This window comes from Hippocampus guttulatus, chromosome 1, assembly GCF_054856545.1.
Source record: "Hippocampus guttulatus isolate MCC_2025c chromosome 1, RoL_Hgut_1.0, whole genome shotgun sequence".
In the NCBI taxonomy this organism is placed as follows: domain Eukaryota; kingdom Metazoa; phylum Chordata; class Actinopteri; order Syngnathiformes; family Syngnathidae; genus Hippocampus; species Hippocampus guttulatus.
In genome coordinates this window covers 14,625,092-14,652,995 of record NC_141261.1, presented here as the reverse complement: position 1 = coordinate 14,652,995, position 27,904 = coordinate 14,625,092, and the positions used below count along the sequence as shown (strand labels likewise).

General features: G+C 48.7%; 3 protein-coding genes across 7 annotated transcripts; 2 read left to right on the top strand and 1 right to left on the bottom strand.

Annotated features, from left to right (window-relative positions):
* The first annotated feature begins 568 nt into the window (after positions 1-568).
* fbxo3 (F-box protein 3) lies at positions 569-8,261 on the top strand. Its single transcript, XM_086112434.1, has 12 exons — positions 569-704; positions 1,634-1,723; positions 2,329-2,492; positions 3,011-3,125; positions 4,185-4,389; positions 4,499-4,544; positions 4,639-4,723; positions 5,818-5,940; positions 6,009-6,124; positions 6,211-6,318; positions 7,352-7,431; positions 7,510-8,261. The coding sequence occupies exons 1-12, from the start codon at positions 619-621 to the stop codon at positions 7,645-7,647; spliced, it is 1,356 nt and encodes a 451-aa protein (XP_085968560.1). The 5' UTR covers positions 569-618; the 3' UTR covers positions 7,648-8,261.
* Positions 8,262-9,021: 760 nt separating this feature from the next.
* On the bottom strand, positions 9,022-13,253 carry LOC147210547 (uncharacterized). 2 transcript variants are annotated; one of them, XM_086112446.1, is made up of 3 exons: positions 13,227-13,253; positions 10,854-11,786; positions 9,022-9,484 (listed from the first exon to the last, which is right to left on the bottom strand). In XM_086112446.1, exons 1-3 carry the CDS (start codon positions 13,240-13,242, stop codon positions 9,123-9,125), a joined length of 1,311 nt encoding a protein of 436 aa, XP_085968572.1. In that variant the 5' UTR covers positions 13,243-13,253; the 3' UTR covers positions 9,022-9,122. The 2 variants fall into 2 exon arrangements, with proteins under 2 accessions (XP_085968572.1, XP_085968581.1); XM_086112455.1 differs by having other exon boundaries at positions 13,127-13,245.
* A 1,386-nt stretch (positions 13,254-14,639) lies between these two features.
* On the top strand, positions 14,640-27,775 carry nhsl1a (NHS-like 1a). 4 transcript variants are annotated; one of them, XM_086112392.1, is made up of 11 exons: positions 14,640-15,480; positions 19,164-19,274; positions 19,968-20,113; positions 20,384-20,458; positions 21,092-21,320; positions 21,493-21,630; positions 22,032-22,318; positions 22,814-26,054; positions 26,131-26,197; positions 26,279-26,309; positions 26,662-26,811. In XM_086112392.1, the coding sequence occupies exons 1-10, from the start codon at positions 14,862-14,864 to the stop codon at positions 26,301-26,303; spliced, it is 4,938 nt and encodes a 1,645-aa protein (XP_085968518.1). In that variant the 5' UTR covers positions 14,640-14,861; the 3' UTR covers positions 26,304-26,309; positions 26,662-26,811. The 4 variants fall into 4 exon arrangements, with proteins under 4 accessions (XP_085968518.1, XP_085968511.1, XP_085968503.1 ...); XM_086112385.1 differs by having other exon boundaries at positions 26,276-26,309; XM_086112377.1 differs by lacking the exon at positions 26,279-26,309 and having other exon boundaries at positions 14,645-15,480; positions 26,662-27,775.
* The last annotated feature ends 129 nt before the right edge of the window (positions 27,776-27,904 follow it).

The following is a 27,904-nucleotide window of genomic DNA, read 5'->3' as shown; positions in this document are numbered from 1 at the left end:
CCCAGTTCAGTGTACTCTGCCTACTTGCCCGAAAACCGCTCCAGCACGCTCGCGACAATCGTCAGGATAAACATTTCGGATAGCAAGTCGAGCTAACGCGTGCTCGTGACTGATTATAAAAACACACGTGATGTAAATTAATAAAAGAGGAAAACCATGTCATTGCGCCAAGTTGTGAAAAAAAAATGGTATAACTGGTATTAAAGTTTCGTTTTTATTTTTGTACTTGTACTGTTTTTGTTCGTGTTCAGGTGTTTACCAAGAACTACTTGTTTTACCCTTTTTTTTTTACATCGTACATATGCTCAAGTGTGAGTATTTTGACACATTTGATGCTAAGTATTAAAACTACATGAAAAACAATGCCGCCTTGCGCTTGCTACGGTTATCTTCGAATTCGAAGGGAAAGGGACGCTCTCTCGCAAGGGGATTATTTTTTCTAATGGGCGGCGAACCTTCTTTTCACCATCTGCCATGATAAACTCCAGACCCATCTGTCGTCCTGTTTTTTTTGTAGGTGGTTCTATCGTCCAGATGAGGGCGACACCGCACCTTAAAATGATTTGCCAACAGTTGACTTGGCCGTGGAGGAGGAGAAGAAGAAAAAGATTGTCAACAATGGCGACCGAGTTTCGAATGGAGTTGCTACCTTCGGACCCGCTGCTGCACATATTGTCCTTCCTTGACTTTCGAGACTTGGTCCAGTGAGTATAAGATACCGACCGCTTCTTCCGGCCACCGCACATACAAGGCGGTAGTGATGTTTCTTGCCGAAGACGAGCGGAAAGTAAAGAGGTCCCGTGCAGCGAAGACGGCTAACAACAACAGTTAGCATTTTGCCAGCCAACTTGTCAAGTTATGAAATCAGCAACGACAGCGGTTGATTAAAAGAATGTTTGTGTCTTATTACAACAAACAGTAAAAACGGAGCCGATTACGAGGTGCTGAACTTTAATGCAAAAGACGAACATGTCATGGTTTCATTACTTTAGCCAGCCATGACCGACTATGAAGAGGTTGCAAAAGTACTCCCACCCCTACTGCAGTTGAAGTAGATGCTTGTGGAAACGTCTGGACTGGTTTGTGTGTTGACTCAACGCTGATATCATGTTAAATAGAAAAGTGGTGTAGTAAACGCAGTGAATTTTAGATGCAACCCCACGGAATGGGACTATCTTGCTTCTCCCACTCCAGAAAAGAGGATAATGTGTCTTACTGTAAACTGCCTTACACAACAACATTCCTATGCAGACTCAATTTAATTTAATCATTTTATTGAACAAAAGCCAAAGGCGATAAGCATAAACAAGTTTCTATGGCCCACAAATGTTGCTCAGTCATTCTGACTGGCTAAAAGTTTGCCACTCTTATGCTGCATTCGAGGAAGGTGGGAAGTCGGACGTTTCCCACTTCTGACTAGGAAAAGTCTTTGAACTGGGAGCTCTGAGTTGCGAAGTCGGGGAAAAAAAGGACTCTGAGTTCACAGTGCTATTCTGAAGCAAAGTACAGATATTAGAAATGCGCACTCAAGTACAGTTATGAAGTTGAATCTTATTGCGACTTTTTTACCACCACTTTGCTATTCAAACTAATGCAATTTCTGAATGTGTTTGCATGTGTGCTTGGTCTACAGCATCAGTTCCACCAACAGGAGGCTGAATGAGTTGTCCAAACACAATCCGCTGTGGAGGTCGCTGTGCTCCAAACACTGGCTGCTCACAGAGTAAGTTACACAAGCTTTGAAAGTTTTTTTTTTTTTTTTTTTGCTGCATCAACTTGCATCAACTTCCAGAGAAACAATATGAACAAATACATACTTGGGTAATTCCATGCCAAATTACTCAGTGGATTTAACCAATACAAATCTTGATGTTAATGAAACTTGCTGTACTGGTTGCCAGTCATGGCGCAATGCAAAATCTCATAAGGTCAAGTTACTAATTTATGCACCAATCTTCTAAATGATTGCCGATTTGGATTCCTTGTTGAATTCCCTTTCCAATGACACTTTCTGAAGAATGACCTGGAGTAGTTGTAAGGGTTTGAAGCCACGCCCCTTTTTGCCAGTCTAATTCAAATTCGGTGGGCCCTGCTCCGATTGGCCTAAAATTTGAGATTTTGTGTTGCGCCATCACCATCAACAAGTACAGTAAGTTTCTTTCAAATCAAAATCCGCCTGGTTGTATTCCTCAGATTTTTTTTGGGGGGGGGGGGGTGCAATGAGGCATGGTATCAGCCACTTAGGTTTGGTAATGTGCTAAATTGTGCAGCCCTACTTGGTTGTTGTTGACCTGCACAAGTTTTGTTGAAATGTGCTTCGATTTTTAGCTCGGAGCGGGTGCAGAGCGGGCGGTCCTGGTTCAACCTCTTCAGGGAGTACTACGATGACCTGGGCCGCTACATCCAGTACTACTCTGTGTTGAAAAGAGCCTGGGAACAGCTGACCAATTTCCTGCGGCAGAGATGTCCACGAATGATCGCGTCACTTAAGGGTGATGTCATGAGACGCTCTCATTGCATTCGCACCCCCATATTATTCAAACTTTGCAATCTACCGCATACTAGGGCTGGACCATTCATCAAAATGGAATCGTGATTTCAAGTTTTCATTCTCTCGATTCTTTAAAACACCGTCGTTGGAAAAAAAAAAAAAGCAATGAATGTGCGGAGCGGTGCGGCATGTTTCCCGATGTTATGAAAGTACCCTGAATGCAAGCGTGTCGACTATGTGATTCTGTGTGTGAACAAAGCGGCAAAAACACACGAAACTAAACTCATGACATTCACATTCCTGTGACTGTCTCACAAAGTGTCTCAGTTTGTTTTTTTCTAACCCACCCGAAGACTTATTTCAGCATGGGCGACCCCGCCGGGCGGCATAAAGCCCCAGGCAAGGTGGCTCCTCGGCTCATCAGTCATCGCCGACGGCTTACTGCAAATCCACCCTTAGCGTTTGTCGTCCTTGCTACCTCATGTTGGGTTCCCCCTTTCTGTTTGTTTGGCGGTCCAGAAGGTGCCACCGAGGCAGAGCTGGGCAGCATCGAGGCTCAGATCGGCTGCCGCCTTCCGGACGACTACCGTTGCTCATACCGCATCCACAATGGCCAGATGCTGGTCATCCCAGGGTCAGTATGTTCGCAGCTGCGTCGTGCACGTGCGCATGCGTGTCCTTGTGCATATGTCGCAGTACAGTGAAACTCCTCAACTCAACTGTATTTATAGAGCACTTTCAAACAGCCATCGCTGCATACAAAGTGCTGTACATGGAGCAATTTAACATATACAACAAACAAAATCTACAACAAAATCATGTTTGCAGCAAGAAATTTTTCACAACAGGGGGCTTTTCACTGTAGCAAATTTTATCTCAGATGTAAACACGAACACACACCAAAATGGTATATACAGGTATGTACTTTTTATTTTTATTCCCATAGTGCACAAGTATGAGCATACACTTATTTGACACTTCATATAGCCAGTGTAGAAAGAAAAAAAAAAGCGAAAGATACGGCGAAATTTACGATCAGCATTCACTTTCACTTACATCAATTTCTTGCATGATGTCTTTTACTTTGCTTCCTCCATCTTTCATTTGTATTACTTTTATCCTGTCTTCAAGCGTGAATGCTTTCCTTTTCTTAACTCCTTGGTCTGCAAAGGTCTGTTTTGTCGCCATTTTAGCAATGCGACGTTCGTGCTACGTCTGAAACAAATACTTCCTGTACTCCTGCGCATGTGTAAACCAGTGTGGTGGTTGCTCTTGCCGTTTCCGAATGAAGCAGTAGAGGTCGCTGTTGGATTAGACTTTTGCGGAAGGCTTGTTTTCATTGTAGTGAATCTCGTTGCGAGGCAAGAGCAGAGATAAAGATTTCGTATAACGGAACGGGGGGGGGGGGGTCCTTTTCGTTGTAGGCGGAGCAGAAAAGTGGGAATGGCTTTCATGCATGAACATTTTTTCACACTAGGAGGTATTTTCGCCCATGTAGGTTTCGTTGTAGAGGAGTTTCACTGTATGTCCCTTTTGAGTGTATGTCTGTGGGTGTGAGTTCCGGTCCGTATGTTCTGGTGCGTACGTCTTCCTGAGCGTCTGCGTCCTGCGCCGCTTGCCTGGATGCGCGCGTGTGTGCGTATTATGGCTGCGTGCGTCCTCATGCCTTTGTGTCCTTGCGTGTCCCCTTCAGGCTGATGGGCAGCATGTCGCTGTCCAATCACTACCGCTCGGAGGTGCTGCTGGACGTGGAGACGGCGGCGGGGGGGTTCCAGCAGAAGAAGGGGATGAGGCGCTGCCTTCCGCTCACGTTTTGCTTCCACACGGGCCTCAGCCAATACATGGCCCTGGAGCACACCGAAGGGCGCCGCAAGTTTGAGAGCTTCTACCCCTGCCCTGTTTGTACAACCTTCATGCCAGCAGGACCCCCCCCCCCCCCCAAAAAAAAGGGAGGGGAGTGTTACATCATGGCTGCTTGTGTCATTGTCACTTTTCTCTCTCTGTCAGGATCAGACAGCCCAGGATCCCTCCGTCATAGACATGTTTATCACAGGTGGGTTTCATGTTACTACGCCCTCCCGCCCCCCCACACGTGTCCACACGCTGTTTTTGTGAAAAAGAAACAAGTGTGTACCGGATGTGTTCAGGTTCCTCCTTTTTGGAGTGGTTCACCACCTACGTCAACAACGTGGTCACGGGCGAGTACCCGATCATCCGAGACCAGATCTTCAGGTACGCAATCTCATGCTATCTGGAGGTCTTGGGGTCTGCGCTCTGCTGCGAATAGCAACCCCCCCCCCCCCCTAAAAAGTCATTGATTCCCCCACCATCCCCCAAAAGCTTAATAATTGCCTCCATTAATTCATTGTCAGCTGAAAATATATTCGATTGTGAATCACTTTTAAAATCATTTCAAACAAGATGCGTCACTTCAACACGGACATCCTTGACACGTCTTCGGGTATTCATTCATTCATCTTCCGAACCGCTTCATCCTCACTAGGGTCGCGGGGGTGCTGCAGCCTATCCCAGCTGTCTTCGGGCAGTAGGCGGGGGACACCCCGAATTGGTAGCCAGCCAATCGCAGGGCACACAGAGACGAACAACCATGCACGCCCTCACTCACACCTAGGGACAATTTAGAGTGACCAATCAGCCTGCCATGCATGTTTTTGGAATGTGGGAGGAAACCGGAGTACCCGGAGAAAACCCACACAGGCCCGGGGAGAACATGCAAACTCCACACAGGGAGGCCGGAGCTGGAATTGAACCCGGTACCTCTGCACTGTGAAGTCGACGTGCTAACCACTGGACTACCGGGCTGCCCCGTCTTCGGGTACTACTTTCCTATTTCGACAGGACTGTGGAGGCATTTTAGAGTGTTTCAGAGACAGCACAAAAAAAAAAAGCTCCCAATGGGTACATTTGTCAACACTGAACCCAGGTGTGTGTTCTTTCTCATCTGGAGGAACAACAACGGCAATTTAGTGGAGGACCTTTTCCACCTCTTCTATAATTTAGGATGCATTTACATCCAAGAGAACTATTGGGAGTTTTGGGGAACAGAAAGAGATCCCCCCCCCCCCCAAAAAAAAAACGGATTCTCTGCAGCGTCCGAAAGTACAATCCTACCGACGTGCCCTGCTTAGACTACAAATGTCGCAGGTAGAGAGATGCTATTTTCCAAAAGCGAGAGCGATGTGTCTGGAGTTGTTTAGAGCAGTGAGTGTACCGCGAGAGTAATGTGACGACAGGCCCCCACGAGTGCGACACGAAAGAATTACTGGCTAGTTCGGTTGTGTTTAACTTTAAGTCACTCCCCGCAGGTACGTGCACGACAAAAGCTGCGTGACCACCACCGGGGATATCACCGTCTCCGTTTCCACCTCCTTCCTGCCCGAGCTCTCCTCCGTCCACCCGCCGCACTTTTTCTTCACTTACCGCATCAGGTAAGGTGCGTCAGCTCAGCGCCGGCCGCCCCGCCCCGCCGCTGACCGGCCAAATGTGTGCCGCTCAGAATCGAGATGGCGAGCGGCGCGCCGCCCGAGGTGGCCTGCCAGCTGGACAGCCGCTACTGGAAAATCACCACGTCCGACGGCAACGTGGAGGAGGTGCAGGGGCCCGGCGTGGTCGGTACGCTGCTCGACTCGCCGGGGGGCGTGGGTCGACTCTGCTTGGGGGAGGCAAGCGATTAAGTGTGCGTTTGTGTATGAGAGCAGGAGAGTTTCCGGTCATGACGCCGGGAAAAGTTCACGAGTATGCCAGCTGCACGACTTTCTCCACGCCATCCGAGTACATGGAGGGACACTACACCTTCCACAGACTTGGTAAGACAATTCGAGAAGCTCACGCAAAAAAATATCTCTCTCACGTGCACAACGAAATGCTCTCACATTCGGAGAAAACATTTGCACTCTGCAGGCTTTTTGGACTGACTGAAATTGTTCAGTCTTATAAAATGCTGACGCACTCTCTCTCACTCTCGCGCTCTGACTGAAACACTCTCATGCTCGATTTTGAAACGCTCTCATATACACAACGGAAGTGTTCTGTCACGCTCTGGCCGGATTTTTGTTTTGCTTTTGCTTCCATTCATGACTGAAATACTCTCTCACGCGCTACGCACATTGTTTTCACCTGAGAGACTCTTGAAACGCTCTCTCACAAACTACTGAAATTAAAACACAAAAGCAACTGATAGGCTCCCTCACACGACTGAAACACTCACGCACGATTGACACCCCCCCCCCCCCCGTGTTTCACAAACACTCCTGCGACACTCGTATTAATGAATAGTTTTTCACTCACACACCGATGAAATGCTTCCATCCTCCCAAAACTTACACACCTGAAATGCTCTCGCACATGACATTCCTTTTGCTCACCACACAACTGAGCCACTTTGACATCCGACTGAAACGCACCGAATTGTTTTTCACTCGCAAATAAAACACTCTCAGACTGACACAATTAAAAGTGAAACACACGCAACTGAAATGCTCTCATACACGCCACTGAAAGGCTCTCACGCCACTGAATTGTTTTTCACTCTCACACAACAGAAACACTGACGCACGAGCGAAGCGCGAACAGTACTGACCTTTTTTTTTTCCCCCCACTGGCAGTCTGTTAAAACATTCGGTTCACACAAACGCGTGATCTATTTCTGCCCACACGCAGCACGAAAACAACTACAAGACCCGACTGGAACATGCACACGTATCCGAGCACGCGAGAGTATTTCAGCAGGCTATGAGACTTTCCGTTCGACCGGCAGGCCTTGTGTACTTGCCAGCGAGTCCATAAAATGTTGAGCTATCGCTATTTATTTTCTTCCGTGTATTTTCTTTCTTGCCTCAGACAACAAGGAAGTCTTCAACGTAGCAATCCCTCGCTTCCAGATGGTGTGTCCGCCATTCAGAGAGCCCGCGTTGCGGACAGTGAGTTAACAGGAAGTGACACACAGGACAGGAAATTGAATATTCATCAAAGCCCCGGCCCCTTCATTCCTCCGTCAGGAGTCGAGCGATTACGCGTCGGGCTTGAAGGGCCGCGACGGGAGCAACCGCGGCAACGGCGATGAAGACGACTATCCCGGTCTGAGGGGACTCAACATGGCCGCCCTGGAGGGAGCGTGGTGCCCCCGACACGTTTGAGGTTTGCGGCGCGGCGTTGCTGCGGAAACCAGCCGGACGCTCGGTCATTGTTTTTGGCCGATGGTGGATTGTGTGTGTGTGGGGGGCCCCCCCGGAGCCATCGGGGCGATCTTGTCGCCTTGCGGCTCGTCTCATCTCGCACAGCTTTGACGGCGCTTGTTTGACGTTTGAAAGATTTCGAGCGAAGGAGATGGTGTAGCCTCACTTGTATTTTGGCCCGTCTGAACTCTTTGGCTTGCAGCAACCGGAACAGAATTCTGTTGTCGCCGCCGCGATACGCCAAGTCCTTTTGTTTTGGGGAGGGGGGGGGCAATCCCGCAATGCTTTCGTGTGATCCGAGCTTTTTATTGCAAACCGGGGCTATTGTCAACCGTGTCAATTTAGTTTCGAGCGGCGGAACAAACGTTGCACTCGATCACGTCGTCAGCGGCGGCTTAAACGGCTCGTATCTCCGCCCGCCGTGACTTCCTTTTGCTAGCGAGAAGCGCGGTGAGATCATTGCAGATTTGTTAGCCTTTTCCGTGGCCGAGTGACATCGCTTTGCGATTGGTGGCTTTGGGTTTTTGTTTGTTTGTGATAAATCAATAAATCTGCATCGCTGCCTCGCCTCAACACCAAGGCCGGTCGTCTTGACACACTGGCAAACGTTTCCTTGTCACACATGCAATACAAAGGAAGGAGGAGGAAATGTTGGCGAATGAAAGCAAAACAGGTGGAGAAACTCAAGTGCTCGAGGGCCACATTCGATTTTTAAAACGGATGGGACAGAACGGCACAGTGGGCAAGTGTCCGCATTACAGTTTGAGGTTCAGGGTTTGAATCCGGCCTCTCTGCCATGCGCGCGGATGCTACGGCATCCTCTCACAAGATTTGTGTTCTCGATTGAGAGTCCTACGACTGGTACTGGTGGGCGACCAATCCAGGGTGTATACCACCACCGCTTGCCTCAAGTCAGCTACAAAAGGTCCAGCTCACCCGTGACCATCATGAGGAGATGTGGGTGAGGGACCGGATGGAAAAAACGGGGGGCTCGGGTCATCCCAATTCATTAGAAATTTCGTGAATTCATGCTCATTTTCGATTGGATTGCTGATTAATTCTACGACTCGCTTTACTTAATCTTACTCGCCGGCGACCTCCTCCTTCCTTGTTTTGCTCTTTCATCTCAGAAATTCGATGCGCCAGCTGACGCAGAAGCGGTCACCCGTTCTTGTCTCCCTCTTTTGGTCTTTTTATTTATTTTTTTCTTTTTTTCTCTCGATTGGACGGGTTGAAACCGTTGAGTTTCGTTGTGCTGTACTACAAAATTTGATTTCCATTCCATTATTTTTTTTTCTTTACCTTCACAAATGCAACCAATTATTGAATGAGATAAATGATTAAATACACTTTAATTGTAGAAAAAGTGACGGCTAAGGAATGCATCAATTGTGCCTGTCGGCGGGCTGTATGTCCAGTCTTTTTCTCGCCCCGCGTTAGAACATGAGCTCATCTTCATCCCCCGCCTCTTCAATCAGCCTCCGCGCTCTCTTCCGGCCTGCCCTGGTCTCCTTGCTTTCCTCCTTGACCACCAGGGCCCCTCGCCCCTCCTCGCCCATCAGCAACCCGACTCCTCTTTCGCCTTCCTCGCGGGCGGTGCATCGGCTGCAGTGTCTCCGGAAGCCAGCCAGGAAGTGGGACCTGAAGCTGCAGAAGGGGCAGGCGTAGCGTCCCGGCCGGTGAGCCGCTCGGATGTGCTGCTGGAGTCGGCTGGGCAGGAAGAACGTGGCCGTGCAGTCTTTGCAACCGTACGGACGCTCCACGTCGTGGCAACGCACCACGTGACTGATGGCAAAACCTGCACGGCAAACACGTCGGTGAGTGTCACGTTCAAGTTGCGACCTTTGAACTTACACACAACGGTGCGGAGGAATCGAACATTTAAATCAAGCCTCTCCTTTCTTTGGTGAGCACTTGGAAACAGCCGTTCATGCTTTCGTCACATCTCGGCTCCATTACCGTCACGCATTTTACTTTGTGGAGTCAGCCAACCCTCCGTGAAGTGTGTCCAGTTGGTCCATAATGCTGCTGCTCTCCTCTTGACTGATAGTCATTTGATGAAAATACACGCCGCGTGTCTGGCGTTTTTTTGTTTTTGTTTCCACGCGGGTGAAAAGATAGCGGGGTTGCTTCAAATGGACTGCATTGACTATGGGGGCTCCGCTCATTCCTCTCTTGCATGTTCCCAGGATCCCCCGTTTACATGCTAGCACTCGTCACTCGAAATTCCATCCAAGAGGGAGGAGGTTGAAATATTTTGCGGTCATGATGGACAGCATTATTACTGCTGCTAAATGGCGTGAGGTCATTTAGCAGCGTCACAAATGCAACGTCTGTCTGCCACAAATATGCCGATCACGACAAATGTACACTTTATGCTTTGTCTCCAGTGGAATTAAAATCAAATATCAACACTGTTTACACTTCACAACTTTGCAGATGCGCTGGCGCTTGGTTGCTGTGACAACAGAAATCTACAATCTTTGTGGGAGTCTCATATTTTATGTGTGTATCGATTTGTATATACCGGTAAGCCTTCAGGTTTTCTGTTAAATTTTGCAGATATATTCCAGTTTGGGTCACAAATGCCGGACATACTGTATATGAGACAGAGTGCGATCTTTGTTTTAGTTTAGCTTGTGCTGTGACGCCGTAAATAGTCCAAAAAGCAGATCTGTCGATCCTAAAATTGTGGGTGAAAGAGGCACGGTTTAAAATAACGATGACAAAGTGACGATGACGGTTTGGTTTGAAATCATAGCGTACTGCCAAAAAAAGTATGATTTGGACATCCTTAAAACTGAATACAGTGATCCCTCGCTATTTCGCGGTTCGTTTATCGCGGCTTTGGTGCATCGCGGGGTCCGTGAGAAGCAGTGAAAGTCCTTAATTGACTAATCATAAACACGTCTGCTGCAGCTGTGGGATCCTGGCCTGTGTGTATGTGTGTGTGTGTGTTAGTGCGCTCTGCTCAAGCGCAAAGGCCCACGTGGGGCTTTTTTTTTAATGTATATGTTAATTGGTCGCTACTTCACGGATTTTCGTTTATCGCGGGTGGTTTTGGGCCCATTAACCGCGATAAACGAGTGATTACTGTAATCAGTCACTTTTTCCCCCCAATTGAAAATGGAAAGAACGGATGAGAGATCCCCACTCTGGGGCCTCACCTTTCATTTTGGTCTTCCAGCCGCATAGGACGCAGACGTAGCGATTGGAGCGAAAGTGGACCACTTTGTCCATCGCCTTCATTTCTTCTTTCAGAAGGTCGGCGCTCAGGCCGTCCTCTTCCTCTTCCTCCGCACCGCCGCTCGGATGCCGTTTGGGTGTCAAGGCGGAATTTGGAGCGAGGTCATCCAGTCGGATCCTCTGGGAGGTGAATGCCCTGGGGATGCTATGTTTTCGCACCACGTGGGTGATGGCCGAACCTTTCAGCTTGTTTTTCCAGCAGCCGCAAATCAGGCAGTGGTACATGTCGCCATCGAAGAGCAACACGCTTTCATCCGCGTCGCTGATTGACCTCTCAGACGTGCCGTCTTCATCCTTCACCTCCACGCCGCCGATGGGTCTCGGAGGAGTTGCCTCATCCTCCTCGTTGGCTTCCTTTGGGTCCTTGTCTACTTTCTTGACTTCCTTCATTTCCTCCTTTACTTCCTCATCTGCTTCCTTCGCTTCCTCGTCTGCTTCCTTCGCTTCCTCGTCTGCTTCCTTCGCTTCCTCGTCTGCTTCCTTCGCTTCCTCGTCTGCTTCCTTGTCCCCCTTTTCGCTCCCGTTGTCCTCCGTGTCGGCCGCTCCTCCCACCGCGGCCGCCACTGCCGCCTCGTCCAAGCAGTGTTTGGCGATGATGTGCTGATAGAGTTTGTTGAAGTCGCGGCTGGTGAAGAAGCACTCGGCGCAGTGGAACAAATGGACGCCGTTCTGGTACATCACGACGTTGCCGAGGCGACCCATCGCCACGCCGTCCAAGTAGGTGGGATGGGCGAAGGCGATGTGCGACAGCTGATAGGCGTGACTTTTGGCAAAACTGCCGCAGAGGGGACACTGGAGGTGGGCGGCCACGCCGCCGCCCGCTTCCCCTCGAGGTTGTTGGATGACTGACATGGCTGCATGGTGGGAAACAGATCCAGAAAGCTATTTTGAGAATTGATTTCATATCCTACGAGTGCCTTTCATTGTGCAGGCACGAGTGAGCATGTGCATGAACCACGAGGTGATATTGCTAACTCGTAGAACTTTAGAATGACAACAGGTGCTTCACAGCTGTGAACTAGTGCAGTTTGCCTCACGAGTAAGACGTCATTCGTTCAACCACAACGCCCTCGACTCTACTAGCGCCCAGTGTCTGTGTACTAGTATCCTCTTATTCGTCGCTGAAAGACACTCGAGCACACTGGTAGAATGAATACATGTTGCCAGTGAGACAATACTGAACTACTTCATGCGTGCTACGAGTACTAACAGTGAAGCACTAGAGAACTACCGGTAGTAGAATGTTGTCACAAGTAATGCACAGATGTCAACGAGTACACAGCTTGAACTCACTAATAATCTACTCACTCAAAGGCAGTAGTGAAACTTGTATAATAGTTATTCTATTAGTGCGCTGAAATGGCTTGTACAATTCAGCGTACGAGTAGGATTTAAAAAAAAAATTCAATTCTTAGTCAAAACAAAAAGGGGGACAAAGGGTCAGACCAGAACACATTGTCCCCGTTCAGGTTTTATTTTTTATTTTTTTTGAAACTTTCTGGCCCTGATTCCAAACCGTAAACAAGATGTTTTTTTTCAGCTAGAACATAGTCAATGTGGGGGAAATTATGATTGGTTCCAAACGGCAGTCAAACGTTAACACAAACCCTTATTTTGGAAAGCAGAAAAACATGTCAGGGAAAGCCTACTCGAACATCTTAACTTGATTTGGGGTTATTAAGAGGCACTTTCAATCGCGACGGGTGTGCGCTCACAACCATGTAGCACGTGTTTGCATGTGATTGTTGGTTGATTCTGAACACAGCCACATTTGCGGTCATACTAGGTGTGCACACTTATGCAACCAGGTACGGGTTGTGGGTCAAATCAATGGTGGAAAAAGTTTAGAGAGGATTTATATTGGTTCGTTCTTTTAACAGTATCACCAAAGAAAATGCATTTGGAAAGCTGGGGAGGGATATTGATCCAATATTTAACAAAAAACTGAACCTGATTGCAGAACTATTGATCTATTACTAACACCATCAATGTGTACTTCCTGGCCAAAGCTTGATTTATTGGCCGAAACAGAACACGGTGTAATTATGATTAATCACCCTGTGAAATCGGAATGAATAAAGCAATCCAGTTACAGTCGTTTCCCTTTGAAAACAATGATGCGGCTAACAGCGAACAGGCTAATTGTATTGCTTGTTCTTTCACGGCGACGTATTCCAGCCTCGCGTCAACCGACCTGCCCCTGGCGGATGTCAAATCTGTTGTCCCGTAGAATCTCAGCGCAAAAAGAATGGAAATTCCGTTTCCCCCCACAACAAAACATAAGGCGAACCTACCACTTCGGCAACGCATTCCAGTGACGTCACGACTTGCCTCTGAATGACCAATCGGACCGTGCGTTTCGTGCGATCTCCCTTCAGCTCTTCCCCAATCGTAGCGTCGCTTTGATTTCGCTCTAGCCAATCACAACTCCATTCTCGTCGAGCTCTCGTTCGAAATGATACCGCGAGAAGTCTCAATCTGCCGATGGGTGTCTCGTTTGTTTATTAATTGAACATGCAGTATAAACAGATAATACTGTATATTGTAATACAAAGTTAAAAAAAAATATTTAAACAAAAAAGCACATTAATCGTCATCGTTTAAACATAGTATATGTTCAAAAGGGAGTAAGAAGTAATCAAATATATGGATCGAGTCTCGCGCTGTTTCCACACAATAGGTCAGGTATGAACCACATAATGTGCATGATTATTTATTGAAGGCAACCGTGGTTTTGTAGAGGATCCTCATGATGTTTGACATTTTCGTTTGGATATTATAGACTGTGTGATTTCCAATAGAATTTTGCATAAATTAATACTCCAAGAAATTATTTTCATCCACTCTTTCGATGTCAATTGAAATGATCTCAATTCTGACTTGGTGTGTCTCGCACCAAATTCGACTAACTTTTTTTTTTTTTTTTTAATTTGATGATAATTTGGTTGTATCAAACCAGTGTTGCATGTATTCAGTTCATTTTCTACAGAAGTAAAAAAAAAAAAAAAAAACTCCAATGAATTCAACTAGTATTTTTGTAGTATTGACTTGTAGTGGTCACATTTTGATTATTCCGGTACAGCAGAGAGACGTACTATGCTACCAGATGGAACAATTTACTAAGCGCCAGGAAGTGGCGCGAATTCACTCCACAAACAAACACAGTGCAGCTTAACCCCTGGCTGGAGGACAACATGGGGTGCTGTTTTTTTTTTTTGTGGTTTGTTTTGGTTTGGTTTTTCTTCCATGATACGCTATGTGATTTTGGTGGTGCATCAAACTCATTTGAAATCTCCGAAGAACACTGACCACACTGCCATCTGATGCTTTGGCGGGTTATCACTTATCACAAATGAACAGAAGGTGCGTACCCGTTGGGTGGAGTCAGTGCAGTTTGTCTGGTGTCACTTTTCCAGCCAAACTGGATGTAAATTTGGTGTGTCCAAGCCTCAAATACAAAAATTGAGCTACGTTCACCACCTCTGTGAGCTGCTTTGAATTGATTTGAGATAATCAGAAATGATTTGGGTGGCGACGACTCATTTCCAAATTTTCGGTCTGACATGATGCACGGTGTCAGGGTAAGTGGCCACATCGAGGTCCGAGATCCAAAGAAGGAACGATGCAGGGTGACTCCGGAATTTAAGACGCAGCAACATGTGTTAAGGTCAGTCACCATCTGCAGACCTGGATAATCCTCATTAGTAGATTAGCAACACACAAGCGACACTCAGAGGAAGATCCCATTTATGCTCGGATGCTTCTGGGCTGCGGCAAGGTCGGACGAGTCGCTTTCTGTGCGAGAGGAGATTGTAGTTTTTTTTTCACCTGATCTAAAAATGTCAAGAGCCAGATTTTGATTTTGAAGAAAGAAGTACAATACATTGTCGGTGGCCCGGCGGTGCCATTCTTCAGACGTTCACGACAGGATGATTTCCTACGTGGAGTGTTTGGGTCGAGACGGGGCAGCGGGGAACAGCGTGGCGTCGCAGTGCTGGAATTCGGAGCCCGATGAGGAGCAAGACCAGCTTCTTCCTCGTAAGATCGTCCCGCTTCAGCCCAAGACAGAGGGCAGTCTTCGGCGACGTCTGCTGACGGCTAAAATCCACCAGCACCAGGAAGCCATTTGGGGACGAAATGCAGGAATGGCTGGCTGGCCGCTCTCCGGGCACCAAAAGCCCCTCCCGCCTCAGCCGCAATATCCCAAACCTTGTTACGACCAGCACCGCTCGCCACAAGCCCGAATCTACGCAAGCGTCCCGCCGGAGGCACACGGCAAAATGTCGTTGGCTGAAATTCACAGAAAGCAGCCTGTGCAGTCCCATCAGGTTCCCCGCCCCGCCCTCCCGCAGTGGCGACGGACTAGCTCCTGCCCTCCCACCCCGGAGCCTCGCCTTGGCTACATACCTCCTGACCCGTCACCTCTGAAAGTCAGGGAACTAGGGGTGCCGCCGCAGTACAGCTACCGGCCCGGCAAGAAGCGTAAAAGCAAATTCTTCGGCTTTAAAAAGCAGCAACGGAGGGAGGCCACGCCCCTTTTATGCAAAGGTATTCTGTTCAGAAAGTTTGGAGTTCTGTAGTAAGCTGTTCTTTATGGAACTTGGGGGACGACATGAACGCATTGTCGACATGAACCCCCCCCCAAAAGTGCAAGGTAAAGAAGCCTTTGGCCCTAAATGATTCCCAATGAGTCCCAAAGTTGTCTCTGCTTCGCTTCAATGTAGGTGTCTTCACATGCCGTTTGGTTCATGTGTTCCCTCAGTGTATGCACGGTCATATCAGATACTGGATGTATCACATAAAATGTGCACGGAAATTGACTATAATTCGAAATGAAATCTGAATCGGGCAATGACACTTGACACGGGAGATTGTGTGTGTGTGTGTGTGTGTGTCTTGTGAAAAATGTCACTTTTTGGTACTGTGAGGAGCTTGTTGGACAACATCATTTTGGACATTCATGAGTATTGGGCAGCACTGGTTAGCACGTCAGCCTTGCAGTGCAGAGGTCATGGGTTCGATCCCGGCTCTGGCCTCCCTGTGTGGAGTTTGCATGTTCTCTCCGTGCCTGCGTGGGTTTTCTGCGGGTATTCCAGTTTCCTCCCACATTCCCCAAAAAAATGCATGTCGGGTTAATGGAACACTCTAAATTGTCCTTAGGTGTGAGCGTGAGCGCGGATTGTTGTTGGTCTCCGTGTGCCCCGCGATTGGCTGACAACCGGTTCAGGGTGTCACCCGCCTACTGCCCGAAGACGGCGGGGATAGGCTCCGGCACACCCCGCGACCCTTGTGAGGGTAAAGCGGATTCGAAAATGGATGAATGGATGGATTTGTGTGACAACGGCAACATTTTAAAACAGGTTTCCAAATCGCACGTTTGATACAACGGATCTGTCCAACCCAGTTCTCCCTTAATTAACGCTGCTTTCTGTGACCTTCTGGATGTTTGCTCAGGATTAGCTGCAGCTCCATACGCCAGGCTAACAGCTCGTTGTGACGACAGATGGCTTTAGCGTTCGACAACTGCTACTTGGCAGCCTCACCTGTGAGCCTCGCATGCCTTCGCGAAACTACACCTCAATCGAGGGCGGTAAAAAAAAAAAAAAACAGCGCAAATGGCCGCTTGGGGCAGGATTTGTATAGCCCAGATCTATGAATAACGAATCTAGGTGACTGTGCGGCCGCTTTCCTGCTGTAACAATGTGACCTACTTCCTGTCCAATTATTAAAACTAATTAAACGCGCATGGAAGAAAGACGAGCTGTAAGGCATCGAGAAAGAATGAGTTGCTCCACTGGCCTCGATAGCTGGCACACTTCCCAACCGGGTTGTAACTCAAGTTGATGGTGCGATTATGGTTCACTCCACCGGTGTCAAATTCAAAGGCCGAGGGCTAGATCCAGTCCGCCGCATCGTTTTATGTGGCCCGCTAAAGCAAGCGCAATATGTCTCCTTGATGCTTCTTGTTGAATATATTCATTTTGGTCGACCATCTGGAACAAAAATGTATCGTCCATTTTAACCGGTTGGACGACTGGTTCCCGCGTCCGCCTCACAGTGCAGCGGTGCAGGGTTCGATTCCGGCTCCGGCCTTCCCGTGCGGAGTTTGCATGTTCTCCCCCGTGCCTGCGTGGGTTTTCTCCAGGTACTCCGCTTTCCTCCCACATTCCTAAAAACATGCACAGTAGGTGATTGGAAAACTCTGAATTGTCCCTCGGCGTGATTGTGACTGTTAATGGCTGTTTGTCTATATGTGCCCGGCGGTGGCAACCGGTTCAGGGTGTCCCCCCCCCCCCCCCCCCCGCCTGCTGCCCGATGACAACTGGGATAGGCCCCAGCAGCCCCCGCGACTTTTGTGACAATAAGCGGATTAGAAAATGGGTGGATGGATATGATCTCAAATGCAGGGGAAATTCTGCATACCAGTGGCACCTTGGCTTACGAGTGCTCCAATCTATTTGGTTAATTTTCTTACTTTGGGTTGCAGGCCAAAACGTGATGAAAGAGTGAGCTTCAAGCCATTCGGGCCGTCTCACACGCACACACACACACGCACACACACTCCAGCGTTGAGAGAAAAATAAATAAATAAATGCACGCTCACTATGCCTTTATCTTTACAGACCGCTGTGTGTGTGTGTGTGTGTGTGTGTGTGTATAACCTTATCACCTGGTGACAGACGCAAGGGCACACTTGCATATTGGCTGACTGCCAATATGTTTATGCTCTTGTGTGTGTGTGTGTGAGAAGAGAGAGGGGGGTGAAAAGCAAAAGATGGGAGATAAATGGAATAGAGAGAGGAAAATGATAGAGACAGATGGAATAATGAGAGAGAAGACAGATGGGAAAGAGGGAAAGAATCAGTGTGGCCACAGTTACCTTGAAAAAGTCAAGTACTGTACCGATTACTTGATTTATAAGAAACCGAGTTCGATTACAAGTTACTTTAAGAATTATATTCAGCAGATACATAGTACAAAACGAACTCTTCTAAAAACGCCACTTTCGAGTCAGCAATCTGGCCACGCCCCTTCACTCTTCAAAAAGTGCCCACCGCCAAAAGAAAGCTGCGCAGCACGCCCGCGACCCTCGTGAGGATAAGCAACTCAGATAACGGATGGACGGATGGGTTCATGAGATGCAAGTTTTGTTGTTTTTTTTTTTAAATAGAAGAATTAGATTTGGGGAGCTCCTGCGCTAAAAACATGACACGACGAGTGCGTGATGTCACTTCCTGAGCCAGGAACGTGAAGTTTCCTAGGTCTTCCAAAATGTTATTTGTAGACACCCTTCAGTGTGATCGCAATCAAGTGTACTCTTGTATTCTAAGAGTCCTGGACTGTTACTCTTGTTGCTGCGGACACAATATACATCCACGACGGATCTCCGTGGCTGGAAATGGTGTGCGATTTATTTCAGTGGGTAATCGGTGGTGACGCTTAGTTTTGATTTTTTTCTCAAAATCCGAACATTTACCTTCAGGTGAAAGTAGAAATATGCCATAAATTATGTAAATAATGTTCTGCGACCTTGATGAGTTGCTGTAGTCTGATTACTTGACTGGAAAAAGTAGCGAGCGAGCAAGGGAGAGAGAGAAGCGAGAAAATATTGAGCGAGGGAGAGTGAAAGAGACATCGGAATCTAGAGGGATGAGAGAGGGAGATAGAAAGAGCGATGGGATTTCGGGAAGATAGAAAGATGCGATCGAGGGAGAGAAAATAGAGAGATTATAGACAGGAAGTAATTTAGCGGAGAGAGGTTCAGAGTGAGCGAGGATGTTGAGTTGAGAGAGAGAGAGAGAGAGAGAGAGAGATGAGGAAGATAGATGAAGAGCAGTGTGAGGATCACTGAGTTGCGCTGCAGTGGTGTTCAGCTGCATTCGTTGCGTGTGTGCGCGCGCAGGTGTGTGTGTGTGTGTGCGTGTACTGCAGCCTGCTGAGGTTGTATTTGTGTGCGTGTGTGTGGTGGGGGGGAGGTGTTGGCGCAATGGTTCTGATCGGCGCAGCCATCAAATTTGTCTTCAGTTATCTCAGAAAGAACACAGGTGAGTTTGTTCTCATCTCTGCATGCTTGGTTCTGTGTGGCGTGTGCGTCGGTGGGTGTACTGTACGCACACAATAGCTCGACCACTTTTGGAAAGGACAGCTTGAGGTGTGCGACATGCCGGTTGCCATCGCAAGCATCGCATGCAGATCCGAACCAAGTCCTGATTTCTTCCTCCTGTCCGCAGCAAAGGACTGCGACCGCTGGTCCATTCGCTACACTACCCAGAAGAGCCAGCAGGGTCTGCTCTTCATCCCTGCAAAAGGGCCACACGCGAGCGACGCCGAGGACTTGCAAGGTCAGAGTTGTTTCAAGAATGAATGCATCACTGGGTTGCAAAAACCTGGGTGGATTCGTTGAGCAGGATTCTTGTAATTTGACACCGTCTGGTTCAGTCAAAGTAGTGCCTTGAACTGTGAGCCAAATTGCAGTAAGCTGCCGTAATATTTGCCATTTTTTACAGAGGATGAATAATATATACCCAATGCGAATTGTTATATTATCTGTCTAGATGTCTTGTGGTCAAAAATGTGTTGCTTGAACTGTACCAAACTGATGCTATTTCTTAGCCTGTCAATGGCATTTTACATTATTTGTTAGCATTCGAGCTAAGAAGAGACACATGAAGAATTCCAAAACGGACGCAGTAAGCTGCAATCATATTAGTCCTTTTTTCAAAGGGTAAAGAATATATCCCTGTGAGTATTGCTCCATTGTCTGTCTCTGTGTGTTGCGCCACTCTTTGTTTTCAAATATTAATCACTTGAAGGGTTAAACGCCGTTCCACAGATGCTACTCGTTAGCCTGTCTATGGTGTTTTGCATTGTCGGTTAGCCTTAAGCTAAACCAACTTCATTAGCTTTATGCAGTAAATGATGTCACAAATATCTCAAAGCATCTTGGAACATACTGACATTGTGTCCACGAGGAAGACTTTGGACCCCCAAATTGTTTGTTTTTGTGCCTTTTCTCGACGTGGACGCGTGTGTAGCATTTTGCAAAGTGACCCAGCATGGAGACAGCAAACCGACCACCTCTCTGCTCAGCACACCGAGCCCCACCTCCTGCACATCACCTGGACTGCGCCAATCAGAGGGCAAGGTGCGCAGGCGATGGCGGGACAAAAGCAGAAAGATGGTGAGAGCCTCCCCTAAACATTTTACAAGGCTGCAGAAACTCAAAACCTAATTTAACAAGCAAATATTTGACTTGGGTGATTTCAAAACTAGTAAGCCATCAATTTGTTGTGTACAAGTAATGCGAGGAGATGATGCAACATTTATTCGGTCTCACTGTCGTAGCGGCCCCCCAAAGTGGCCCGCAAGAAAAATGAGTTTGACACCTCCTGTCTAACTCCTCTAAGTGGTCTCACTGTCTCTTCTTCTGTCCGTCCTTCTGTCACTTCAGAGGTCCACATTTTGGGACTTTCTCTCTCAGTCATGCTTTTCTCTTTGTCTCGAGTGGTCAGTTTGGCAGAGAAAGGTAAAAACACTGCCCCCTAGACTAGACGATAGAGTACCGGTAGAATAGTACCCTGACCCAGAGTTGTTCCAACATGACGACAGCCGCAATCTAAATCCTCGTATCTGACAGAGGTGTCAAATCCATGTTCAGAAAGTAAACCCTGCTGCAGTTTGTCTTCTACAAAAAACAGGCAGATCAAGGAGCTTTTGAGTAGAAGCACCTGCGGCTCAAGAAACTGTGGCATGGGTTTACTTTCTCGACCTGGATTTGACACTTTTGTCAAATAAGATTAGTACTTTGGCTGTCAATCATATGTAAAGTACCTAAATCCAAGTGTGTTCTGTTTCACATCGCGATCACGGCACCCCCTCGGTCCCGCCAAAGTCAGTGGTGACGACACATAAAAGGGATTGCAATCATAAAAACAAACAGGTTGAAAGGTCAGGCTTGTTGGCCAAACTGCACCGGGAGGGAAACCTCGAAACACACCCAGTCCCAGTCTCGTGTATTTATTTTTTTAGAGACATCTAAAAATTGGGCCTTACTGACTGGAAAGGGGCTAAAAGATTGACTCTTCTAGTGAAGCCCTGGTAGATCATACAAAGCTGAAAGTAGACGCACCCAGGCGAGTAAACCGAGATGTTGTCCCAGTCCTCAGCCTCCTCGGATGAAGAGGAGACGGTCATCCTCAACAACACACGTCCTCTGACCCCACTCATCCTCAACCCTATTGATCTCACCTCCTGCTGGGACGTCTTTGGTTATGAGACGGACCTCGGGGTGAAGGCGGAGCCAAACCCCCGACTCCCGACCCCGGAGGAGAGGATGAGGCAACAGGCAGATGCGGTAACGACTGAAGTAGTTCCCATCAACATAACAGGTGGGCATCGAGCCCGGACACTGGTCGGAATGCCATTTTTACCCTCACTTGAAATGGCGAGTGAAGCACAGTTGAAGTCGAAATCTTGACGAATCACTTAAGCTTCACACTTGTGTTTTGGACCTGATGAGGCTTAATCTCACAAGTTGTATCTTCAACACCTCGGCGACAGGTCAGAGTTTTGATCGGCAGGCCAGCTTCCGAAAAGCGGCTTGCAACCTGGACTCCTCAAGCTGTCGCCGTCGGAATCCGAACCACCGTGTAACAGTCCCCGTGAACCATGTGGGTGTCGTCAATCGACAGGATACAGGTAACACGCGACAGATACGGAATTCCTCAAAGGTAGATTTCTTATCACCGGAGTACCCGAAGAAAACCCACGCAGGCACGGGGAGAACATGCAAACTCAACAAAGGAAGACTGGAGCCTGGAATCAAACCCCACTCTCAGAGCTGGGAGGCGGATATACTCACCACTCGCGCACGCTGCCACCTCAATTCAAATTTTTGTCTTGACCTCAAAAGTAAAATCCAACTGAATTGTACTCGCGAACTGGTCAGGGATTCTTATGTATGATTAAAGGAACCCACATGGCACATTTTGACAATCACTCTTTTAACGATTATTGAGTTTAGGGAAAACACAGCCCGAGTTCTTCCGTCAACGGAAAATCAGCGACTCCATCACATTTCCTCCTATGTTCCACTTCAGATTCGCCTGCTGATCAGCGCTCCACAGCCTCTCCGCTTGGCCAACGGGAAGAGGAGGAGCTGGTCATGAGGAAGAGAGAGTCGCTGGCGAGGAAGATCCGAGCCCCGAGGGGGGAGGGGCTTACCAGCCTCATGATGTCCCTCACCACACCGCGTATCGACAGCCTCTCTTGCTCCTCGAACGTCCGCAGCCTGCCCCGCATGGCCACCAGCTCCTCTCTGGACTCAGACGCCAGCTGCAACAGTGTCTCTTACAGGACACTCAGCGCCTCCTCATCCGGTTCCCAGGTCCGTTTCCATAAGCCATCGTCACGGGGAATACTTGAAGGAAGATGAATTAGGCAAATCACTGCCCCTCTTGAACTACCTTCATCATACAGATGATTGGGAAGTACAAAACCATTCTCAAAATAGCCGTTGACTCAGTGATGTTTTCGTAAAACAGGCACATGTGCATGCGGCGTAAAAACCATCGGGGTCTCATTTTCGTGCCGGGGCATTCCGAGTCGATCATGTTTGGGAACTTGGTAGTAGTGGGCATTTCAGCGGACCGAGGGCATTTTCAGTTACACGCCCCCGGCACACCAGACAATTTGGTGATAGAAACTAGACCAGACCTTAGACCAGGTAAAAGCAATTGAAGCAAAGGCTGACAAATGCTGTTCTCCCTTTGAAAGTGGAATCAATTTATTGAAAAGTAAATAAGTTAACAGACAAGTTTCCCTCTGGGAAAATGAAGTTTTGATGAACAGGACTGAACAAAGTCTTTGTTTCCATCTCTAGGATTTCTCTCCTGACCTTCAGCCACTGGTACCCTGTGGTGTGAGTGTAAGGGCCAGTCCTCAGTGTCCTTCCCCCTCTCTTCTCAGCGCCCATTCCTGTTCCTGGAAGTGGGGGAGGACTTGCTCCTGTGATCTTGGAATCAACTGTGGCCAGTCTCCAAACTGCAGCCACTACCGCTCCTCTTCCACTTCAATAGCAGATCCAGAGTCTCTGGATGGGGGGTCCATCCTCTCCCGCTGCGTGAGCCATTGTTCCCTCCAGCCCACATGTCGCGCTGGTGGCAACTGGAGTCCCATCAACCAGGAGACAAGTCCTGTTCCTGCGGTCTCTTCTGCTTGCTCCTCTTCGAGTAACTTTGTGTCGGTGTACTCGGAGGATGTGATGACCTTGTCTTCCTGGCAGAGTCGAAATAGTTTGTCCAGCACCTCCTCCTCCTGCCGTAGCATCTCTCTCCGCAAGTCCAAGCGTCCGCCTCCGCCACCTTTACGGACCGACTCCCTCGGGCGCCGAAACAGCTGCAGCAAGCCATGTCATTCATCATCGAGCCCCGCTATGGAAAGCAGTCTTCGCTCGTCAGCGCAGGTCTTGGATGATCCCTGGGTACCTCGGGACCGTACCACACAACGCCAGAGTAAGCTCGACTCTGGCACAGTCCTTAACTTTGAAACTTTGAGTGTAGACCAACATGCAGCGTCATCCGACCAAACCCCCTCAACCTCTGGCCGCAATCTTGGACTCACCTATTATTCTCTGGTCTCAAAAGAGGAGGGACAACTTCAACATCTCACTTCCCCCTCGAGCGGTTACTCCAGCCAGTCCAGTACCCCCGTAACGGGCACCTCCCCGGGAGCCTTGTCTCTTTCCCAAAACTCCCCTTTCTTCTACCCTTCAGTAACCTCTCTCCCCCTGTCTCCCAAGAAGTCGAAGCCCCTCCCTCCGGATAGGAGGTCCTCTCTCCTCTCCTCCTCTTTTTCCTCCTCCTCTTCGTTGTCATCCTGCTCCTCCTCCAACTCCTCTGCCCAGCGTACCCACCCCCCTCCCCGCGTGCTTCCAACTCCCCCTCCTCCACCTCCTCTCCCTCTCCAACTGTCATCTCTTCAACCCACAACTCAGCCACCTTCTTCTCTTCCTCCTCCCCCGCCTCCCCCGCCTTCTCTTCATCTGACTGCGCATCTCCAACTGTCGTCTCCTCCTCTCCAACGTTCCTCTTGTCATCCCTCTCCACTGTCACCCTGTAGTCTTCTCCCTCACCCTTCTCTTAGCCCTGCACCTTCGCTATCACCGTCATCTCTTCCTCTTTGGCCGATTCATCTCTCACCATCTTCTCTTCCTCTCCAACAGTCATCTCTTCATCCCATTCCTCCGCCCCATACTTCTCTTCCTCCTCCACCTCCTCCTCCTCCTCTCCCACCATCAAATCTTCCTCTTCAACGTGCTCCTACAAAACCATCACCCGGATATCCCACTCCTCTTCCAAGCTCCCCGCTTCCTCCTCACCCCTCTCATTTCTCACCTTCTTCGCTCTATCCCCCAACTCCTCTTCCATCATCACTTCCGCTTCAGCCCACTCACCCCCTGCCGTCTTCTGTTCCTCCTCCCGCTCCTCCACAGCCATCATCTCTTCATCCCAGTCGTCTGCCAACTTCTTCTCTTCCTCCTGACTGCCCTCACCTCACATCTTCTCCTCTTCCTGCTCCCCCTCCTCTGCCACCGTCATCTCTTCCTTCTCACCTCCCTCGTCGCCTGCCTTCTTATCTTCCTCCTCCTTCTTCTCCACCCTGTCCTTCTTCACTCCTACCTTCATCCATTCCCCTTTCCCTACGGCCATCGTCAGTCCCCCCACCTCTCCCGCCTCCCTTGGCCTCTCGACCCCCTCCTCCTCCGTACTCCCATGCCGTCAAGCAGTCCTCCCATCACGCCGCGCTGATCTCGATGTCTCCCGCTGTCGTCGAACCACGCGCCAGCTTACACCAGCCACCAGGCTTCGACAGGCCCCCAAATCGCGGTGTGAACGGTTTAAACCTATTCACCCCTCCTCTTGTCACTGCACAGGCTTTGCAGAGCGTCAAGCTTCGCTCCATTACGAATCAGGAAGTTCTCCCCCCAGACAACGTGATAGCTGATGCCAAGCTTTCTGACACTCCTCGGCGAGATGTTGCTCCGAGTCTTCATACCCCTGCCCCTGTTAATTCAAAGCAACAACAGCCTGAAATATTGCCTCGTTGTGAGGCGGTGTCCAAGGATACGTCTGTTTACACTCACAGCCACACGGCGAACCAAAATGATCAACTTATAAATGGCCAAATAGATTCAAGGGATTCTCAAATGGACGCCAGACTGGTGAATAATCGGCTACGCGAAGGTTCCTGTCTGAAAACGTCTGATGTTACCCCGACCCAAGTGCTATCAGAGGCCAAGTTAACGGAGTGGTCATACGGGCCACAACATGATAACCATCAGGTCACCGGTGATTTCGCGTGCCATCCATTTGAGATCGCGAGACTGAAGAAGAAGCCCATCCTTCCAAAGAAGCCCACTCTTAGTATTCTGGGGGTGAGAGCATCTCCAGAGCCAAAAGGGGACTGTGGCTTGGCGTCAATCGTATCTGACCTTGTAAATCCACAATGCTTCCCGGAAACCATGAATTCCACAGGATGTGTCGGTGGACCCACAGGTAACAAGTTGCACGGTGACACTTCATCAAGCGATAAGGGCTGCCATCCCTCCAGCACGGCGGGTGTTCTGTCCCCTTTCGATGGCAGCCCCGCCGGACCTTTCGAGACTTTAACGCGTAGTTCTTTAGCAGTCCAAATCGGTACTGGGACATCCCTCCAGCAAGCAGTGGACAGACAATATCATAGGAAGATGATGAGGTCACTGGGTGAGGATGAGCAAGAAGGTGAGGAGCAGAGCAAATCAACTCTGATGTTTGCCGCCGCCATAAATGACAAACCAAGGAAGAAGAGAAGGGCAACAGGAAGACGCCTGCTAATAATGGCGTCGAATAGAGTATCTTCATCCTCTTCATCATCATCTTCATCATCCTCAGAAGAAGAAGCTGAGTCACAGACAAAGGAGAGCAGTTTTTGTGCCGTCATGGGTCTGAGAAGCTGCTCCCTGAGCCGCGTGCTGTCGGGCAACAACCTGCAAGGCGCACTCTCACTGACGGACCTCCTCGTGGAAGAGGATAAAGAGGAGGAGGTTGTGGCCAGGAAGATAGATTCCGGCCGGCGTTCTGAAGGTAAGCCGGTTCCCGCGGTCAATGTTTGATGCGAGCCGCGTGTTGTCAGTAAACAGCTTCTCTTGTGATTGCGCAGCTGGCCTCTTGACGGGTGAATCTGCGAGACCACGAACAACCGAGGACCTCTTTGCCGTCATCCACAGGTAAACACCACACACACATACAACGAACGACACGTCCATGGGGTTGACTCACGTGCTTGTTTTCTCTCCCGCGCGAAGCAGTGCATTATGGGAAGGAACGGCTTGATTGGCAGTAAGTGAAGGCAAGCAGGTGGAATGTAGACCCTCAAGCCTTAGACCAGGGGTTCTCAAACTTCTTGTACCCTTTACAGAGGTTTTGTAAATGTCATTTGTTTGATGTGTCAATCCCCACATGTAAGTATGCACAAAATCATAACATCCAAGTTACGACTTGCGATGGTCCCCCAACCACAGTTTGAGAACCCTTGCCTTAGGGTTCTGCCTTAGGCCCCCTCTACGGTCAACTTTTTTGCCAAGACTATTCGAGTCACCTTCCTTCCCTCCTCTGTCCTCATTGTAACAAAAGACTGCAAAACCCACCATCCAGAAGACGTGAACATCTCTTATTCGTGCGTCCGTCTCAGGTCAAAGCGAAAGATGTTTGGACGAAGAGATTCTTCCGGTCTGACCTCAGCCGATCACCGACCTCGACCAAGACCGCAACCCTTGGTATCCCTCAAAGGTAAAAGACCGTCCAAAAGTGAGAGCTTCAAGACACTCCTGCTGAGAAAGGGGAGTCGCTTGCAGTCATCCTCCCGGATGTCGGCTGTTGAGCGTCTTCGCGTAGCTGCCGCTCCTGCTACCTCTGTCCCTCTGCGTGCGCGGGTCCAGGCCACGTGCTTGTGTTCCGCAAACACTGACGCGACTCTTGATGTGTCACAAACATACCAGAACATGACCGCACCCTGGGCCCTGAGGCAAAGAGCCTCACGCTGGCCACTCTTACCCTCGCCGGTCTTTGTTCCTTCTTCCCTTGCAACGCAACCTCGCCCGCACACTGCTCCTCGGTCAGCAAGTCGGCGGTGGCCTGCTCGCCACCGCCACTTTGCTGGCCACATGACTGCCATCTATGAGAGGGAAGGAGAAGAGGAGTAACATGTAAATTACTCCCAAAAAAAAGATTGGGTCATTCAGGGGGTGGGGGGGGGGGGTTGCGTGAGATTTTGGAATGAAGCTCTCATCCTGTTGTGACTTTTGACATTCAGCTCCTTGTTAGAGAGCAGCAAGTTGTGGGAAAAACAATTATTTTAGAATTGGACACAATTTCACCTGAAAACCAAAACTTTCTTCTGTATCCCGAAAGGCACAGAAGACTCATCATCATTTTCCATCAAGTTTTTATGTCGTCTTTTCTCTTTGTAACATATGGACATGAGATCATGTTTGACCACTATCATCATTATTTTCTGAAACATGCTGAAATAAATTCAGCTGTAGTTTAATGTCATTTCAACATGTCATTTCAATCTCAATGTGTGTGGAAAAAATAACTTCTCCTGGGTTTATCATCTGCTGTGCTGTAGTCCAGTTGCACAAACTGAACCAGCATGGAATCTGTGATCATGTTACTAGCAACAAATCCAGATTTTAAAAGCAATAAACGAGATGAATATGACGTAAGAAGTCAAGCAAAGTGGTGAAAGGTGAAGGTGTTAAAAAGAAGTTTTCAAGTGCTAAATAAAAAAGAAAATCATGCAACGTTTCTCTCACGAGTTATTTGTCAAGCAAAAAAGAAACATGAATTGCAGAAAAAGAAAAGCAAGCACACAAGAAAAAGGAGTCACAAATTTTAGTAATGATAATTTTGTTTGTGTTTGTGACTTGCAT

Coding starts and splice junctions, on each gene's coding strand:
- nhsl1a (XM_086112377.1), top strand. CDS start 14,862: ATGATTTCCTACGTGGAGTGTTTGGGTCGAGACGGGGCAGCGGGGAAC. Junction 19,275..19,967: donor CGACGCCGAGGACTTGCAAG/GTCAGAGTTGTT, acceptor ACGCGTGTGTAG/CATTTTGCAAAGTGACCCAG. Junction 26,055..26,130: donor TTCCGGCCGGCGTTCTGAAG/GTAAGCCGGTTC, acceptor GTGATTGCGCAG/CTGGCCTCTTGACGGGTGAA.
- fbxo3 (XM_086112434.1), top strand. CDS start 619: ATGGCGACCGAGTTTCGAATGGAGTTGCTACCTTCGGACCCGCTGCTG. Junction 2,493..3,010: donor AATGATCGCGTCACTTAAGG/GTGATGTCATGA, acceptor TTGGCGGTCCAG/AAGGTGCCACCGAGGCAGAG. Junction 4,724..5,817: donor ATCCGAGACCAGATCTTCAG/GTACGCAATCTC, acceptor CACTCCCCGCAG/GTACGTGCACGACAAAAGCT.
- LOC147210547 (XM_086112446.1), bottom strand. Junction 9,485..10,853: donor CTGGAAGACCAAAATGAAAG/GTGAGGCCCCAG, acceptor TTTGCCGTGCAG/GTTTTGCCATCAGTCACGTG.